The sequence below is a fragment of the Rutidosis leptorrhynchoides genome, chromosome 4, assembly GCF_046630445.1.
Source record: "Rutidosis leptorrhynchoides isolate AG116_Rl617_1_P2 chromosome 4, CSIRO_AGI_Rlap_v1, whole genome shotgun sequence".
NCBI classification, from domain to species: Eukaryota; Viridiplantae; Streptophyta; class Magnoliopsida; order Asterales; family Asteraceae; genus Rutidosis; species Rutidosis leptorrhynchoides.
The window spans coordinates 459,691,677-459,711,879 of NC_092336.1; the positions used below are offsets into that span (position 1 = coordinate 459,691,677).

The following is a 20,203-nucleotide window of genomic DNA, read 5'->3' on the forward strand; positions in this document are numbered from 1 at the left end:
ATTTGGGCACTTACTTGTATATTCTGTTGTAGCTATGGATGAAAGGTTGAGTTCTTACGCCCTTATGGCATGAGCTGCAATTGACGTTACGGTCCCTTTTCTTACCAGACTTTTCTCTAAACGTTTTGCAAGGCTTCATCAGGTTCGTAAAGAAAAGTTACACATAACTCGGTTGTAACATCCTCAGATCGGGCCTAGATGTAAGATGACCTTTTTGCCATTAGGCATAATTGTGTGGTTATTTATGCCTTTATTTTAAATAAATGTTTATTGTTATTTTATTATTTAGTTAAGACCAGTTTGTGACAAGGGTCACAGAACAGGTTCGTTTATTTAATTTGGACTCCGTTAGGGCAGTCAAATTAAGTACGAAAGTTATTAGATAACTGGTAAATACCCATGTGTGATGGGGTATTGTGTTTAGCCTAAATATATAAGTAAGACTTCAGCCCATTTTTTGAAGTTTCTGGATATTTCATTTCACACACACTTACCTAATTCATCTTTCAAGAACCCTAAATCTCTTGAATCTTGTTTTTGTATTGAATCTTTGTGTGCAATCTGTTACTAGTGATTTCAGTGTTTGAATCAAGGTAAACTTTAACTGATTTCATGTTCAAATCAGTGAATTTTGTGCTTTTAATTAGGTTTTGGTTCAAATTAGGTTTTTTAGTCAAATCTTGTGATTTTGATGTTGTATTGATATAATCCGTTGGGATTTAAGTCTCTTTATGTGTTATAAACGTTTTTTGAACAGATTTTAGTGTCAAAACATGTAGAAATTGAGATTTGGGTGATTTTGGTTCGAAAACCCGTCATTTCTTCTGTTGCTGCACGAAGAACACAACCGTACGGTTGCAGCTTGTAACCGCACGGGTATATTGTGCAACCGGGCAGTGGGTGTGCAACCGTACGGGTGCACGATGCAACTGTACGGATGGACTTGCAACCGTACGGATGCATGTACAACCGTAGGGGTGTAGATCAAAATTGCAGTGTTGTTTAATTTGGTTGTTTTCTAGCCGTTATGCTGCCCGCGTGACTTATGATAATCAGGATGTAAATTCTGAAAATGCATAAGTGTTAGGTGGACTTTTAGTGACACTTTTGTTACTGATTTACTGTACTGTACTGTTTTGTTCTAACGAACAGAAACTAACTTAATTTGCCTTATGTTCAGGTGATAAGGATAAGGAAACCGCTCAGTGATAGATTATCTGAGCTAGTTGCTGGTATTCGGTGAGTGAGTCTATCTCCGGATAGAGTATTAAGTAGCTGACACACTATTTGTTCAGACTCTTTATTATTATGTTTATGCCCTGTATAAATACCATGTGTAGTTAGATATTGCCATGCTAGTCAGGACAATTGCATGACTGATTATCTGTGATCTTATGTGTGCACTATTAGTTGGACACCAACCGAGGCGGCAAGGTTGGAAACCCACCGAGGTGGCAAGGTAGGGTTGGTGTGAGGTCGATCGTGGTAGCCCGGTCGGGTCATGATGTTACTGATTATTCAGTATAGCATAGAAGGACGCATGTGTTGCGTCTGGACGGTTATGCAGTGGAATCAGTAAAGCGGACTATCGGTAAACTGTAGCCTGATCAGCTAAGTCGTGTGCTCGTACAAGCCGTCGATCCTCATATTGTTAGTTGTTGTTGTATGCTAGTTCAGGATGTTAGCATATATGTGACCCATGCATGTTCAGTTGCTTATGCTTGGTCTGTTAGATAGTATCCATTCACTTAGCAGTTGTACTAATTCCCCCACATTTCTACCCCTTGCAGGTTTAGGTACTGCTGGTTAGGACGGGTTGAAGATATGTTTGACTATTAGCTGAACTCTAATGTTTTCTTATTTTGTACAGTTTTTACGTAACACTGTCACGTACAAAGTTGTAATGAATGTTGGATTATAAACTATGTTTTGTAAACTTTAACCAAGGGTGTTTTGGTAATCAAATAATTACTTCCGCTGTGATGATAATAATAATAATACTAATAATAATAATATTAATAATAATAATAATAATAATAATAATAATAATAATAATAATAATAATAATAATAATAATAATAATAATAATAATAATAATAATAAATCAGGGTGTTACAACTTGGTATCAGAGCGTGGTTTAGCAGCAAGTACGTGCGCGTATTTGTTCCTAAACCCTGAGTTAAGTCAAACATGTCAGTGGGATGGGGGCTAAGAGAATGTAGGATGTTTGTGCATGTTAGTGTTTAGTAAACTAACAGTAATCCACTAAGCTTTTGTGCGAGTGTTTTGTAGCACAGATGACAGATAAAAGAGATGTGAACGCTACGAACCCGATCCACCCCGGAACGTTCAGTGCTCCAGATGTAGAGGATGAGGCGGGGATTTACGAGATTGATTATGTGCATGAGCTTGAAGGAAAGCTTAAGGTAGCTCAGGAAAATATTGTTGAGCTTGAGTTAGCTAGAAATTCGGGTAATGATGATACACCACCGAGTTTTTCCACTGCTCAATCACACACCGTACCACAAATACACCAGAACCAGTACCAATAGCCATTACAGAACCCATTTCCTCAGCATGTCATGCCACCACAGAATTACTACCAGTATCAAAATCCCATGATAATAAACTCAAGTACAGCCACCCATATATCAACAATCATTTCCACAATAACAATACCAACCACCAAAAAGATGCACCTTTAAACAATTCAGAGATTGTGGACCGTCTTCGTTTTCGGGAATTTCAGATCCAGTCGTGACTCTTAATTGGTTACGGGAGGTTGAAAAAGCATTTGAAGCCAGTCAGTGTGAACTGGAACTGAAGGTGACTTATGCCAGTAGGTTATTGAAAGAAAGGGCTATGGTGTGGTGGGATTCGGTAATAACAAGTGTTCCTCCAGAACAAATTCGAATGATTACTTGGGAGCAGTCTTACGGTAAGGTATGTGAGCAGTACTGCAGAACAGAATCAAGATGGAGTTTTTAGAGATGCGGGTGACACCTCAGATGTCAGTAAGATGGGGCTTTCTTTTTGTTCTTAAAAGACTTCTCATGCGTTGCAATTTTTTGGATGAGAATGAGTTACAACAACATTCAGTTAACAATAATACTCATAGGAAAACACGCCATGATAAGGCAAATGCTGTAATAGACATTATGAGCAGTGCGTTATCGTTGGTGGCTCAGATTAACGTAACAGATCGCATGAATATTTTTAAGGTAGATTCTTTTTGATGAAATTGATGCAATTATTTTATATTTACTTTTGTTATACGAGTATGTGAGGTTTATTGTGTACCCACCTATGATTGTGTGTGGGAGCAACCCGAAATGATGGTCGTCTAGCTCGAGTTCCATTAATGCACAAGGAAAGAGAAGTGGAAGCACACAAGTTTTTGGTTTCAAGATTCAATTAAATGATTGGAAGTTATAATGTAGCTCTTGAGGTAATATCCCATAAATTTAATTGTAGTGCTTTGGGAGTCAGTTTTATACAGTAAGAAACACGCCAAAGGGATACAATCAAAGTTACTCAAATTACACTTATTGGTATAGTGGAAAGTTTGACAATAAATGGACCAAACCAGTTGTTGACTCGTATTTTTAGTAGCCCCTTTTAACTATAACATGTTTTAGACAATTTATTTGCTTATTTAGCATTAATTAGCTTCCATTGCTGGTTTTACAGTTTAGCTCTCGCTACAATTATCCATTGTACGGAAAACACGAACGAAGGAAGCAGCTGGCTCCAGCTTAAGATCTGCTCAATGGGGAACTTCGAATCCCTTAATATGCTTCTTCATGGCTAAGACCCTACTGTGAACTTTGAAGGACTTGTGATGTGGGTTTTAGTTAGTGGTGCATGTTAAGACACTACTACAGTTTTTATTTGTAGATGTCTATAAAAAATATTCCACCTAATTGTATGTAGCGACCCGACAAAATCGTCATTGACGGCGCCGTTAACTTAGGTCCCGTTACATGGTCATAGTCCCTATATGAGACGCGTTTGACCAAAATTATGTCGCATTCATTTGAAACGTACAAGACTTACAAAGTTTAGTTTACCAAACGGTTCGACAAAGAGTTTAAGTTTACAAAAGTTATAAAGTATAAATGAAATAACTTGCGACACAATTAGTTTAAAATCATGATTGCTATAAATAGCGTAAATATGTATGTAAACATTTGTTTGAATCCAAAGGTGCTATCACTAGCGTATGCATGTATGCTTGACTCCAAGAAAGTAATCAAAGTGTATGCGGAAGCATGTATCAAATAGCCATTCATGAACCTGAGAAACATATAGAAAACTGTCAACGAAAAACGTTGGTGAAATCATAGGTGTTGTAATAAATGTTGTTTTTGAACCACAAGATTTTGTATTTCCATAACGTTGATTATCCAAATCGTTTGCATTCCAAAAGTATGTTCGCGAGCACCCAATTATCAAGGCTTAACGTTACCAAGAACCCCATCACAATAGTGTTATAACATACACTGTTTCTCGAAAATATATTTCATCCGAATAACGGTAGCGAACCATCCGAATGAGGGTTTGTCAAACCCATATGGCCATACAACATAAGTTCACGCCTACACTTACACCCTGCAAGTGTAACTAATGATAATCGAATTGAGGATTTTGTTCTAACTCGCTGTGGAATGTTTGTTTTCGTACTTATGTTCAAAGTATAAAGTATGTAGTATAAAACTGTATATATTTCTCATCCCATGATTTAAAGGTATAAAAGTTGTTGAAAGATGGGACTATGATCTCACCTCGAGTGCACGAGTATAAATGTACTTCACAAAGTAAACGTGTGCATGAAAGTTGCTTAGCCTTGACCTAAACAAGTAAGTTGTATCAATTAACCGGTTACGACACAAGGTCGGGCGAAATGTGTTCAATTAGTCCTATGGCTCGTTATGACTCAAATAGTATAGCATGTGAATCCCGTTGTCAAGTTTCATGCAAGAAACATGTATAAAAGCATGTTAGAACGATTGCCTAATCGTTTGGTTAAGTTTGACTAAAAGTCAAACTTGGTCAAAGTCAATGAAAAAGTCAACACATTCGAGTCGGGTCCCTAACTATTTTCCTAAGCTTAGAAATCATATATGAGCATGTTGGCCAAGTTTCATGTCAATCGGGGGTGCGTAGCATAGCTAGAATCAAACGAAAACGGACATTTTTGGGCAATCAGCATCAGATGTGCCGCATCACTTACAGATTTTTTGGCCAAGTTTCATGTCATCCAGAGGTGATGCGCCGCATCTGTGTCTGTTTCAGCAATTTTGGGCAGTTTTAAACACTTAAACAATTTCAACTTCAAACAACCATAACTTATGAACCGTAAAAATTAAAACACGTATCTTATATCGTTGGAAAGGTATTTTGACAAGGAATAGAACTAAACACTTTTCATCAATCAAGTTCATCATTTACAAAAACAAAAACCTCGTCGATTGATCGTTAAATGTTCAAAATCAAAGTTTCAAGTTCATAAAATGCATTTCTTGACTCGGGAATCCAATCCACACATATGATATGCCGTTTCGAAGGTAATTAAACATACAATACAATTAAACACTTACTAACAAAATTTCATAGTGTTCAACGCATCAAAAGTTCATTTCAAAGTTCATCAAACCCTAACCAAGAATCACAAAATCAATAATCATGTTAGTGATGTTTTCCAAGTCAACCTACACATCAAATTGAAGCTAATGATGCTAGTAACACATTTAATACATGAACTTTATCATTAAAACAACATTTAATCAACCAAAAACTCAAGATTAAGCACACCCACTTTTCATAATCAAGCTAGTTACTCAAAATAACAAATCGAGCAAACTAAACACATATTCATGTTAGACTTGAGCCATAGACACTAACTAACACCATTTCAAGTCAAAAACATGAATTAGAGAAATCTAGAGTTTTAGAAATATTACCCAAATGAGATGAAATTGGTACCAAAGTGTAGAGGATGAAGAGAGGATCACGAATATGTAATTTGTTTTGATGTTTGCTTCTTGATTCGGATTTGGATGATGAATTTCTTGTTTGAAGATTGAGAGAAAAAGATGGAAGTATGAAGAATGAAAGAGGTGAAATGAATGGAGGAGGTGATACTTTGACTATTTGACTTAGTCATATCTTTGGTCAATTGGCAAGGTTGGTCCCTCGAGTTTGATAGCGGGTGCGTGAATTAACCAACGAATATTTTAAAAACGCTAGAGTAACCGGGAGATGTTATAACCAAATAACGGAAATATTTAGAACGTTAGTCAACGAAAGGTACGAATTTAGATAACGGAAGATATTATCTTAAAAAAAAAGGCGGACGTTAAAATAATTTAACGGAAAAATGCGGGATGTTACATTGTATATCCCTTTACCTTTAGAAAGCCCACAGTTAGTGTAAAATGGGCAAAGGTATTTGTTGGTCCGATTAAGGATCATAAACAACCATATACGAGCAAGATCAAAGACGAAAGAGATAAACACGATGAATCAAACATAAATCAATATCATTAATATAAACGTTGAACTTACAATTGATTTAAACGGAGAAACATCGGTGTCCAGGGGAGATCGAGCATGATCTCCCCTATGCATAGGATCACCAAAACGAGGCTATCCCAATTAGGGTTTAGACTCTTATCTCCTAACCCTAAAGAACGCATTTAACTGATATATTTAGGCAAACTTGACATTAACCATAATGGGCCTCATTCATACGAATGGACCTCTAGACATTATGCCCCAACAGTTACATACGCTCATGTAACTTATCAGTTTCACACGTGTACATAAACTAGGTGTACAATGTAATAATAAACGTTATTCGTCCAGCGACGGCCATACAAATATGCATCAACAAATTCCCCATTGGACGTTGCTGGCGAATTATTGTAAACACCTTTTGCAATCTTCAGTCAATCTCTGTAGTAGTACCATAATCTTTATGAATCACAAGCTCCATCAAAAGTCTTCCAGAATACATGAAAACCCAAACTTCGAACATCAATGTTTCCGCTCATTGAAATTGAAATGCTAATAGTCATCGTGTAGTTTCTTCAAACTTCACTCGTACGTGTTACCCATAGTGCCAATGCAATAAGATTCCCCCTAAGACTGAACTCGATCAAATTCCTAATGTTCTAATCTTCATACAAACCAATAAGCTCAGTATCGTCAACTGTAGAACTTCCCCCTCTCTAATAGCTGCATCCTAATAAACTTTATAAAGCACATATCGTCTTCATGACTCAAACATTATAGGCATATAATAGAGGCTTCGATTCCACAATTAAAGTTCCCAAACATATCAATAAGTACTTAAATTAGTCACCAAGAATGACAATGTAGGATCCTGTGATTGCGTAACATTAACTTAAAACAAATTCCCTCTTCAAAGAGGAATCAACAAAATGCGGAAGATAAAATATATCGTCGTTAGCCCATAAATAGTCGTATGCTCCCGACTACCCCACAATAAATTATCAAATACACCATTGTGTTCTTCACATATTTACTATTTAGGGAAATCCAATGAACGAAGGAGATCATCCACTAAACTTGTATAGACATTTTCTCCAAGTGATTTTTTTTTATTCCTCTCATACAAAAGTTCATAAACACGTGATAAAACTCCATTTCTTCCTTTTATCCAATCGATGAAAACAATTAAAATATGTAAATATGAAGTCCATGGTCAACTAAAAAACTCCACTGTTACTTTTAATTTCTTGGCGGCATCAAACTCGATCACTAATAGAGATAATACCATCAATTAAATGTGTTTGGGCTTAGGACAAAGTTAGGCCTTATGGGCTTCAAATTGGGCCTTTGCTAGTTTCTGAGTTGATACAATAACAGTAATTAAATCAGAAAAATAAAACACATATGCCTGGGTTCGAACTCAATACCCTTTGAATCCAAACACGCCTTCTTAACCAATCTATCTAAACATGTCATCCTGAAATATATTTCTTTTCAGTATTTTTAAACCAAAACTCACAGTCGTCTTCTTCAAACAAAAAAACAAACCCAGAACCTGCAACTTATATCAAAATTGATTCGTGCAAATAATATATAAAACCTGTACGAATGAGCATGAATCATATGCAAGGACCACCGAATCATGTGAAAGTGGTTCTTCAGATCTGAAAATTGTTCAGATTCAGGCATGGTGGTGCCACGGTGGTTAGTGGCGGCTAACATGAAAAACACATTAAAACTCCACCAAAACACACGAAAATTTGCAGGGAGTAGCATTAGGACCCGCTAAACATTAACCCATTCTCTGATTTTGCAATAATACACCCAAAATTGAGAAATCGATCAAAATCAGTTTCAATTTTTCCGAACACAAAATCTCAGATTTCTCAATGATTATGAAACGAATATAGGATCTGTAAATTGACGTTAGTTTGTATGATCCTAAAGAACGTTTTGCACAAAAAAATTTCAAGAATAATCACACGAATTCGATTTTTGTTATTTTAGGGCAAAAAAATCGATTTTTTCGTCTTGATCCAGTCACGAGCTCGGTTGTTCCAGATCTGATACCAATTTGTTGGTCCGATTAAGGATCATAAACAACCATATACGAGCAAGATCAAAATGAATCAAACATAAATCAATATCATTAATATAAACGTTGAACTTACAATTGATTTAAAAGGAGAAACATCGGTGGCCAGGGGAGATCGAGCATGATCTCCCCTATGCACAGGATCGCCAAAACGAGACTATCCCAATTAGGGTTTAGACTCTTATCTCTTAACCCCAAAGAACGCATTTAACTGATATATATATATATATATATATATATATATATATATATATATATATATATATATAGGCAAACTAGACATTAATCCTAATGGGCCTCATTTATACGAATGGACCTCTAGACATTATGGCCCAATAGTTACAAATGCTCCTATAAGTTATCAGTTTCACGCGTGTGCATAAACTAGGTGTACAATGTAATAATAAACGTTATTCGTCCAGCGACGGCCATACAAATATGCATCAACATTATTGAAGTTTTCAGTATTAGAAATATTTATTTTACTGTTGGCTACATCCATTCTTATATTTGGAGTACTTGGTTTAATTTTGTTCAACTAAAACTATATGTGTAACTCAACTACAGCTAAAGGATTTGAAAGGAAATGTGGTCGTTGTACCTGGTGCGTGGTATCTGATATTAATTCCATAAGCAAAGGTCGTTGTACCTGGTGTGTGGTATCTGATATTAAGTCCATAAGCAATGGTCGTTGTACCTGGTGTGTGCTATATGTTATTATTCGACCCATTAACTCCATAAGCAATTAGGATGGGATGTGTAAGCAATTAGGATGGGATGTGTTAGAATGTTGATTAAATATACTTCGTGCAATGTCTTTTGTATATCCATGTTACCATAATGACGAATTCAATTACTAATTTTCTATTTCGAACCCGCAAGGTTGCGTGTATTAAACTAGTACTTCGTATATATCAAATGCATTAATTGTCTCATGGAGTCATGAAATTGGTCGGACACTTTGAGATATTGTTCATTTCTATCTTTTTGCATATTTTTATTTGACTTCTTAGGGAAAAAAAGTTATATGCATATCATAAAAAGTTTTAAAAACGAGTTTGTCCGTGGACACTGTCGTTAAGGAGCATCAATGTATTGGGAACAACGGTTGCTTTAATTTTTTTATTCTTTTGAAAAGCAAACAAGTACTCCCTCCGTCTATTGTCCACAAACAAAAAACACACCGTTTAAAAAAATGACTGTCACGTGTATTTTTTGTTTACTTTCTAGTATTACCCCTTATTTTTTACTAATCATTTTCTCTTATATGTATAATAAAATGAGGGCATAAAAGAGTTTTATCACATTATTTTTTTTTTTTTTCATTTATGGTATTAGACAATTAATTTGGGACATTTCAAAAAAAAATAGTGAACTATAAAATTAGAACGGAGGGAGTAATGCTTTAAGTTCGGTATAATTCACGTTGACTTGTTGACTTTTATACGTCGATTTTTAAAAAGTATTCTTTTCGGCCCACTTCTACTCTTTAAGTGTCTACATTACTACTATAAGACATTCTATTTTAATTGTTCATTTTGTATTTTAATTAATTAAAAATATTATAGTGAAAAGATAAAAAATTTATCAAGTGAACTCTTGTAATTGGGACTAGTACAAGTTTATAAATCTTACCATGACCATCAAGTAGATAAAAAAAATTCAAAACAATATTAAGAAGAGTCTATCTAAAAGATAACCTCTAAGAGCTATTTTTAAAGATAACACTTACCTCAATAATAATACGTCTGTTTCGATGTTTGACAATGGAGTAAAACCTCAGGCTACATGGTTTGAGCAGGATATTCAAGCAATCCTTAAAGATGGGGTAAGGTTGGGTTGGATGAAAGTAAATGTAAAGATGTTTACTCTCAATTGAGGTGCAAAATTAGGGAAATAATGTTACCTAAATTGAATTGTTATCAGTCAATCTGTGGGGGAGTAAGAAGAGGAGAAAACACATTTGGGTTAAAGAGATGTGCTATTTCAAGAACATTCAATTTTTAGCCATTCAAGAGTCTAAAATGTCGAAACTTGAATTGTTCCGAATTAAATCGATGTGGGGTAATTACGCGTTTGACTATGCATGTAGTTTATCGCGTGGGTTTTCTGGCGGTATTATAACTATTTGGGACCCGAATTTTTTTTGTTAAGGAATGTATATGGTGTGATAATAATTACGTTACCGTTAAAGGAAAATGGTTAATTCGATTGAAAATTTCTTCATGATATATATTATGGGCCTCAATACTACGGCTAAAGCGGAGTTGTGGGACAAGCTGTTAGCTTTTATTCGTGGTCATGAAGGTATTTTTGTTCTTTTTGGGGACATGAAAGAGGTGCGAGATGAATGTGAACGGTTTGGTTCCGTGTTTAAATCGGATGAGGCGGACATGTTAAATACTTTTATTGGAAATGCGGTGTTGGTTGATATACCTCTTGGTGGCTGAAGGTTTATTTGGATGAACAAAGCGGCTTCGAAAATGAGTAGAATTGATAGAGTTCTCGTATCTCATAATGCCATGGAGGTATTCACGAAACTAAAATTATAAATGTTACCTCGAATTCATTCGGATCATTGGCCACTTTTATTACATGACTTGAAGTTAGACTATGGGTCATATTCATTCAAGTTTTTTTCATTCATGGATAAATTTGGAGGGATTTGATACTTTAATCAGTAATGCGTTTGCAGATCATGTGTACATCGATCACAGCAAGATTCATGATAAATTTAAACATTTGAAAAATATTATAAAGCCTCGGGTGAAAGACAGACGCTCAAGTTCACAATCAAGAATTAAGGTGGCAACTGAAAGGCTGAATGTTATTGAAGATAAAGTTGATGCACAGTCGGTTACAAAATTGGAGTTACAACTTACAAGAAAGGGTGGATTTAATGGTGAAACTTACTACTTTATACGACAATGAGGAAAGAGACGTTGTTCAAAAGGCGAAAGTGAAAAATGGACGTGGAAGGGGATGAGAATACCAAAAATTTTCACATGTTGTTAAAACAAAGAAGGGCTATTCCGGGATTGTCATTGAATGGAGTGTGGATTACTGAACCATCCTTGGTGAAAAATGCATTCAAGGAGTACTTTAGAACCAAATTCATGCGTGAAGAATTGGATAATAATTTCCCTACATTTTGTCCAGAATCACAACTTTCAATTGCTGATAATGAGATGCTTGAGAGTGTGGTAACTGAACGAGATATACGTACGGCTGTTTGGTGTTGTGGCAGCGAGAAGTCACCGGAGTCGGACGGTTTTACATTATTTTTTAATAAAAAATATTGGGATAGTGTCAAATGAGATCTGGTTCGGTCGATTCGAAAGGCTTTTGAGGAGTTCCGTTTACCAAAATGGGTAGAGTCATTACATTAATTCCTAAAGTATCAAATCCATCGTGTATTCAAGATTATCGACCGATATCGTTGATTATGGTGCAATATGAATTTATTACTAAAATTTTAACTAACCGTTTAGCATTTGTAATCGATAAGATCATTAGCAATGAGCAATCTTCTTTCATCAAAGGTAGACAAATCTTGGATGGACCGTTGATTGTTAGTGAATTAATGGGTTGGTATAAGAAGAAAAAAAGAAGAAGTTCATGATTGTTAAAGTTGACTTTGTGAAGGCGTACGATACTGTGAGCTGGGAGTTCTTAGATCACATGCTGGTATCTTTGGGGTTCGGCACTGTATGGAGGGCTTGGATTGGTATGTGTCTTCACCCTCGTCGTACCTCTTTATTATGAACGGTAGCCCTACGGGCGAGTTTCATTTACAGTGAGGTCTCCGTCAAGGAGACCCATTGAGTCGATATTTATTTCTTTTGATTATGGAAGGCTTGCATCGATGTTTGAAAGGGAAGGTGGATTCAGGTGGGATTACATGTACCACTATTCTTAATTCGGGCGTGAAAATATCACTTTTTTTTTACGCGGATGATGTGGTGATCCTATCGGATTGGAATAGAGACGGTTTGTTAAATACTTTACAAGTGCTGGATGATTTTCATAGATATTCGGGTTTGAAAATTAATTTGGCAAAATCTCACCTTTTTGGGTTAGGCGTGCAAGACTCGATTGTTGATGATTATGTTAGTGGACTTGGTTGTTCCAAAGGTACCTTCCCTTATACTTATTTAGGGTTACCTTGGGAGCAAATATGAAAAAAGATTTCGTCTTGGAATGCCTTAGTGATAAATTCTTAAAGAAATTATCGGGATGGAAAATGAATTTACTTTGCGGACGTCTCACGCTTGTTAAAGCGGTTTTGGGGACTTTAGACATTTATTACATGTCAATGTTTAAGTGTCCGAAATTAGTATTAAAGGATTTTGACCGCATGCGGTCGAATTTTTTTAAAGGTAGTGTAACCGACAAAAAGAAGATGTATTGGATTCGTTGGGAGTTAGCTTTAAACTCTTATGATAATGGTGGTCTTGATATTGGTAGTCTTCGATTGTATAATCTTGGTCTTATTTATAAATGGATTTGACGTTTTCTCAACTCGCCTAATGCGTTATAGGTACGAGTTGTAATGGCTATTCATGGTACTTTTGGTGGTTTAGATAATTCATTGGCAACTAACGGTGTATGGTCCAATATTGTTGCGTCTCTTCACAAAAGCAAAAACGATATTCTCCTTCCTACTGGTGTTCTTCGACTTAAGGTGGGGAGGGGGGATAGTGTTAAATTTTGGAAGGATAATTGGTTGGGCGACGGGGCTTTAAAAGATAAGTTTGGGAAATTGTTTCGATTATCGATGGACGAGAATTCTACTATTACGGACAAGCTTGTTAATTGTTTGTGGTCATGGCCATGGAGTCGGAATGATATAGGTGCAACAAATGCTTCAGCTTTACGAGATCTATGTACAAAAATTTGCACTATTACTCTAAGTGACGAATCGGACACATGGTGTTGGTCACTATCAAGTATTCAGTGAGCCGCACAAGAGGTTTTAACGACGAGGTTGTGCTACATTCTTCGAACATTTATACGATGTGGGTGAAAGAGATACTGCGGAAGATTAATGTTTTTATTTGGAGATTGGCATTAGGCAGACTTCCTACTCGGCTCAATTTATCGCACTGTGGCTTGAGATTGAGATGATTGGGTGTGTGTCTTGTAATCATTGTGTTGAGTCGCTTAACCATCTCATGTTCGAATGTGAAGTTGCATCAAAGTTATGGAGGTAAACATTCAACTGCCGACGTTTTTGGAATGGATAAAGTGGATCGCATGGTACGAAGACTGGCGTGCATCTTCTGACACCAAAACCAGATTGTATATCATCATTGCGTCTACATTTTGACATATTTGGAGATTTCAGAATAGTCAGCTTTTTCAGCATCCGCCTATGCAGAGATGTATGTATTTGACTCTATTTGTTTAATTTGTTTGGCGTTTTAATATATTTTGGTTGTTCGAAAAAAAACTCAATTTACAACTATGCTTGAACTTGAGTATAGACCTAGGGTTATATTTAGAAAATTCAAATAATAATTCACTTTTCCGTATAAAGTTCAAAAACTTGGCCTTTCGATCCTCCCTCTTCTCTCTTCAAAGTCTTCAAGTACGTTTTCGATCTTCCGTAAATCAACCAACTTTTTCAATCGATTTCTACAAATTCCACTCCTGATTACATCACAGTCTATAGATTTCGTTTTTTATTGATTAATTTCTGTTTTTATATGTGTTTGCACTTTTAGGGTTTCATCTTTGTGTTCCGTGAAATAAATCAAATAAGCAATCAATTAATCATGTCTCTGAGACCGAGCGCAAGGACGGAGGTTCGACGGAACCGTTACAAGGTGGCCGTCGATGCAGATGAAGGACGGCGGCGTAGGGAGGATAATATGGTTGAGATCCGTAAGAATAAGAGAGAGGAGAACTTGCTGAAAAAGCGTCAAGTGCTTTCGTCAGCACAACCGTTGGTTACTGGTGTTCCGGTTCAAACCTCAACTGTTGAGAAAAAGGTCGATTTTTTTTATTTATTTCGAGTTGATTTATTGTGTTGATTGATATACTCCATGTTTGATTAGTTTCATATGATTTGATATATTCACGTAACTTCAATTTTAGTACCTGTGAAAGTAAATATGAGTATGTTTAGATATAATTGGATATGATTGTAAGGTAATTAAATAGATTTAGGGCTTTACTGTGCGTGTTGTTGATATAAGTTTATAACTTTTAATGCTTGTCATATATATGTGTCTAAGTAACTATACAATCAGATGCATACGATTTGCCAAGTTTGTACTTAGTTGATAATTTTAAGTAAGGTTAGTTATTGTTAACTAGGTTAATTTGGGATTATACTAAGGTTAAATGTTCAGTATTGTGAGCTATTGCTTGACCACTAACACTATATAGTAAAATGAAATAACTTTATTTATTTGTAGTGTTAGATCCACATGCGCTGAACTGTTTAACTAGGTTTAAGTAAGTGTGTTTTTTGAAACCTTATAATTTTGCTGGTAACATTATACCCTATTAAAGTATGGTAACATAATGCCCTATTTGACTGAAAGACATATTATCAAGATTTAATAGTTTTAAGTATTGACAGTGTCTGTTTCTCGTAACGAAGTAGGTTTTTGAGTTGAATTACAGTATTATGATATCAAACAGGTTGATTCATGCATAATTTTTTTTCATACGCTTATCACTTACTTGAACTGATATATGGTTCTGATTGCATTGCAGTTAGAGAGTCTTCCTTCTATGGTTGCCGGTGTATACTCAAATGACAATAATATGCAGCTGGAGGCAACTACCCAGTTTCGTAAATTGCTTTCTATAGGTATTCATAAGGCTCCCGTAACATATTTATAAGCTTGTAGGAAGTATTACTGTATGTATAATCAATGAAAGTTCATTCACAGAGCGGAGCCCACCAATTGAGGAGGTTATACAATCTGGGGTGGTACCCCGTTTTGTCGAGTTCCTTATGAGGGAAGATTTTCCACAGCTTCAGGTACTACTACTTCATGCCTTTGTTTTTTTTTAATTGTATACAGTATTTGTTTTAAACCTAATCGTTTGTTGTGCAACAGTTTGAGGCTGCGTGGGCCCTCACAAACATTGCATCGGGAACTTCTGAGAACACGAAGGTCGTAATTGATCACGGAGCAGTTCCAATCTTTATCAAGCTTTTATCTTCTCCAAGTGATGATGTGCGCGAGCAGGTAACACACGAATGCTTCAATTCAACTGTTAGTAGATGTTTTTTTCCTCGATTTTTCGATTTGACACTCTGTATGCTGCAGGCTGTTTGGGCATTGGGAAACGTTGCTGGTGATTCTCCCAGATGTCGTGATCTTGTTCTTGGTCAAGGTGCTTTGATTCCTTTGCTTTCGCAGCTAAATGAACATGCTAAGCTTTCCATGCTTAGAAATGCCACATGGACATTATCAAACTTTTGTCGAGGGAAGCCGCAGCCTCCATTTGAGCAAGTTGTTTTCCAGTTATCGTTTTCTCATTTTGTTTTAAAAATTTAATTTTTATTATTTTGGGCACTGAAACTATTTGAATTGCAGACAAGGCCTGCACTTCCAGCCCTCGAGCGACTTGTTCATTCAAACGATGAAGAGGTGTTGACCGATGCGTGCTGGGCTCTCTCGTATCTGTCTGATGGTACAAATGACAAAATTCAAGCTGTGATTGATGCTGGTGTCTGCCAACGCCTTGTTGAGCTTCTCCTGTGAGTTCTGAATTATAGTCGTTATCTTATCTTTGTTTTTTAAATGTTATAGATTGATAACTAAGTTTTGTTGTCTGTTCAGTCATCCATCTCCTTCGGTACTTATCCCTGCACTTCGAACTGTTGGGAACATTGTGACTGGCGATGATCTCCAAACTCAGGTATGATAACATGAAGTTTTACATAATAAAGAGTCAAACTTGTTTTCTTACATGTCAGCTGCTTTTACATAAGACCGAAATATCTACATAAGATAGATCTATAATTGAAGTGAGACAATGTTTGTTTTGATAGCATATCATCGAGCGTGGTGCACTTCCATGCCTACTGAGCTTGTTGACCCATAATCACAAGAAGAGCATTAAGAAAGAGGCCTGCTGGACTATCTCGAACATCACTGCTGGAAACAAAGAACAAATACAGGTAAGAAGTGTATTTATTTTTCTGTAAACCTCTGATCTTTGAATGGAAAATGGAGGGTTTTTTAAATGTTTTCTTAGTTGATGCTTTATGTTTGGAGTGATAATTCTGACCCTTACTTTTGAATGAGTCGAGAAGAGGCATGTTCTATTTCTAATGGCAACAAAGGATAAATTAAAATATGAAGTGACAAAGGGTGAAAGTGTCAACATTTACCCGAAATGTGCTTAATCATTTCAATGCATAAAACTTCCTTAAAGTATTTATCTAATGAATTGCAATTATCAGTAAAAGTTCATAAGCTATTAATCATATTCTGCACAGTAATTAAGATTTGGACGAAAATTGTTTTGGTTCAACTTTCTCTATTACATGACCTGCCCATCTTGACACCTTATGCAAAGGGTGTAGCTTTTTGGATCCTTGCACGTCTTTTATGTTTTTGTTACTAATTTACTATCTGATTTTTGTCTTTTTTATGTACAGATTGTGATTGAAGCTGGCTTAATTGCACCTCTAGTCAATCTGCTCCAAACTGCCGAATTTGATATCAAAAAAGAGGCTGCATGGGCCATATCAAATGCCACTTCTGGCGGCACCAATGATCAAATCAAGTAAGTTTACTTCTTACGTCTTCCACAAAAGTATACGTACAATAGTTTAAACATATGTACTCATGCCTTCAAATGTACTATGATATTCTTAGGTATCTGGTGAGTCAAGGGTGTATTAAACCCTTATGCGATCTCCTTGTATGTCCCGATCCAAGGATCGTTACAGTCTCTCTAGAAGGCCTTGAGAACATTCTTAAAGTTGGGGAAGTCGAAAAGCTTTCGGGTAACTCTGGTGATGTGAATATTTATGCTCAGTTGATAGATGATGCCGAAGGGCTTGAAAAGATTGAGAATCTTCAGAGTCATGATAATAATGAAATTTATGAGAAGGCTGTTAAGATTCTTGAGACATATTGGTTGGAGGAAGAAGATGAAACGGTGGATGATGGTGCACAGGCTGGTTTTAACTTTGGTGGAAACAACGTTCAAGTTCCATCTGGCGGATTCAATTTTAACAGTTGAAGGTAAAATTTAAACTTTTTTTTTGAGTCAATTATATAGATAGGTGGTCCTTGTGTTTTATATAAAAGTATACTGATAGTCCTTATCTCTGAATTTAACTGATCATCCATCCCTGACATACTAAAAAGTGCACGCCTATGGTTTTAGTCTCTAAATATGCCATTAAAGCTAACAATATAAGGGATTATTTTATAATATATAATTAATAATTATAATCATCATATTATATATTATATGTATATGTATATATAAACAACCCCATTTAACAACCATTTGCAGTATGAGTAAATAACATATAATTATCGATATTATCACAGCTGATTTGAACAAAAATTTAATATTCACTTCAATTTCAATTATCAATATATTAAGTGTCCCTGCCAACTGATTGTCTAATCTTATTAGTTCTCCTATATACACATAGTAATGAGATGGTGGATCGATTTTGTTTATAAAATTCCTGAAGGATAAACAGATTACTCAAACACTAAATTAGTTAGTTAAATAAATGTGGATATAATTCGACATTATTATCTCACTTGAACACTTCAGTCTATAATCTGATTATCTGAAAAGTGTAAAACGATTGACGGTGATGATATAATTCTCTTGAATACCACTAATTCCATTCATGCTTTATTTATTATATCAATATCAATATCAACTACACTGCCGTTCATGATTCAGTGTTACTTTCTTGTATAAATTCAAGTTATAGATTAATATCATTGAGACCCTTGTCCAATTCTATAATGATAAAAAGATTCTTTACATTGTTAGATTTAACTAGTGTTAGAGATAGGGATCATAGCCGTGCAGTTTTGAGTATGCCAGGAAGATCACTGTAATTATTAAAAGATAAGGACCATCGATAAAATTTTATGTAAAATACAGGGACCATCTCTATAATTTACTCTTTTTCTAAGTAGTTGTGTTTATATTGGTTATGTTTTCTCAACTACGGTGTTTGGCTTAAAATATAAAAATGATAAATTTTTTTTACATATATGTAAGTTTTAAGAATCTTGCAGTAGTTGAGTTATAGTTGTACTAAACTTTCAACCGTCCTATGTTTATCTGACCCACCCAAATTAAATTTTGCAGGGTTTATGGGACTATATGAAGTACGTTGGTTGCGTCAAAGGGTCAAGTCTGGTCGGTCGGGTTGAGTCGTCGTCGGGTCAGGTCAGGGTCAGAGCATCTCGGGTTACAATGGTGGAGTCACAGTCTTGTCGTCAAGAGATGCAAAAAGGTTTGGTCTTTATTAAGAAGGGGTTGGCCGAGGTCTTTATTTAGCAGAGACTTGGGAAATTTGTTTTGTGTTACCTCGAGTGTTTAATTAATGGTAATATTGTGTAGTTTGAATGAGGGATTACAAATATATATAGTCTTTATTCATTTTTTTAATGCATATTTTCATTGTACGGAGTCTCATCATTGCTTTTGCTAGTGTATCTACTATGGAAACGAGAGTGGTATTTGTGTATGAAACTATGAATTATGAATTTATTACGTTTTTTATTTGCTTTTTACTGATTTTCGCTGTTGCCAAAGGTTATCTTGCCAGTTTACCATTGCCAATATTTGTGTGTTTTTTTTTTTTTAATCTTTTATTTGGTTATCGATTTAATGCAAGCGTGTAATGGGATATTGGGACGAGTATGCTTAGTTTTTTATTGAGTTAAAATTATTTTTTCCAATGATATAGCACTTTTAAAGATCAATTTATATAAATACTCTAGCTACCAGTAACCAGACTATGTAGTTTTTATCAACCAGACTGTAGTTTTTATCAGACAAATTAATCACTAGGAGGAAGGGGTGAAGAAAATGGAAGGAGGATGTGAGAATGACTTACTGCTCTACTTATTGAGTCGACAACAAGCGTCGATTTATTAGTGACTTGACAGACTCTTAGAGTCTAAATTAAATTTCAGGCATGATTTAAAATCTATGGAAATTTGATTTTACCATTTTAATGATGTCTCAATTTTATTTTTAATTTAATTTTATTTTTTTAAAATTTTTTCCTACTTATTGGTCGGAGGTCCACTCGGAAGCAATCTCTCTATCTGTCGAATAGAGAGATGGATGACTTTTTCTACTTTTGAGAGTGTTTTCACTTCGGGTGCAGAAATGACTTGTCTTTATTCTCGGATAGGGGAAGGATCGTCTACATCTCGCCTCCCCTATACATCACTTATGTGGTATTGAGTTTTGTTGTTGTTGTTTTTGTTGTGATGTGAGAATGACTATAATACATCATGTGCTTTGCACATGATTGAATTATGTGGAGTTTCGTCAGACGGAAGGACTGTTTTTACGATAGTTGCAAACTACACCTTGTCAAAAAAAAAAAAGTTTAAAGACTAT

The 20,203-nt window shown here is 35.5% G+C and overlaps 1 protein-coding gene across 1 annotated transcript; it reads left to right on the forward strand.

Moving 5' to 3' along the window:
* Window positions 1-14,098: 14,098 nt before the first annotated feature.
* LOC139844438 (importin subunit alpha-2-like) lies at window positions 14,099-19,258 on the forward strand. The gene is made up of 12 exons (XM_071834657.1): window positions 14,099-14,201; window positions 14,338-14,604; window positions 15,338-15,434; window positions 15,517-15,608; window positions 15,688-15,819; window positions 15,901-16,086; window positions 16,171-16,334; window positions 16,417-16,495; window positions 16,629-16,757; window positions 17,241-17,368; window positions 17,461-17,832; window positions 18,935-19,258. The coding sequence occupies exons 2-11, from the start codon at window positions 14,389-14,391 to the stop codon at window positions 17,828-17,830; spliced, it is 1,593 nt and encodes a 530-aa protein (XP_071690758.1). The 5' UTR covers window positions 14,099-14,201; window positions 14,338-14,388; the 3' UTR covers window positions 17,831-17,832; window positions 18,935-19,258.
* The last annotated feature ends 945 nt before the right edge of the window (window positions 19,259-20,203 follow it).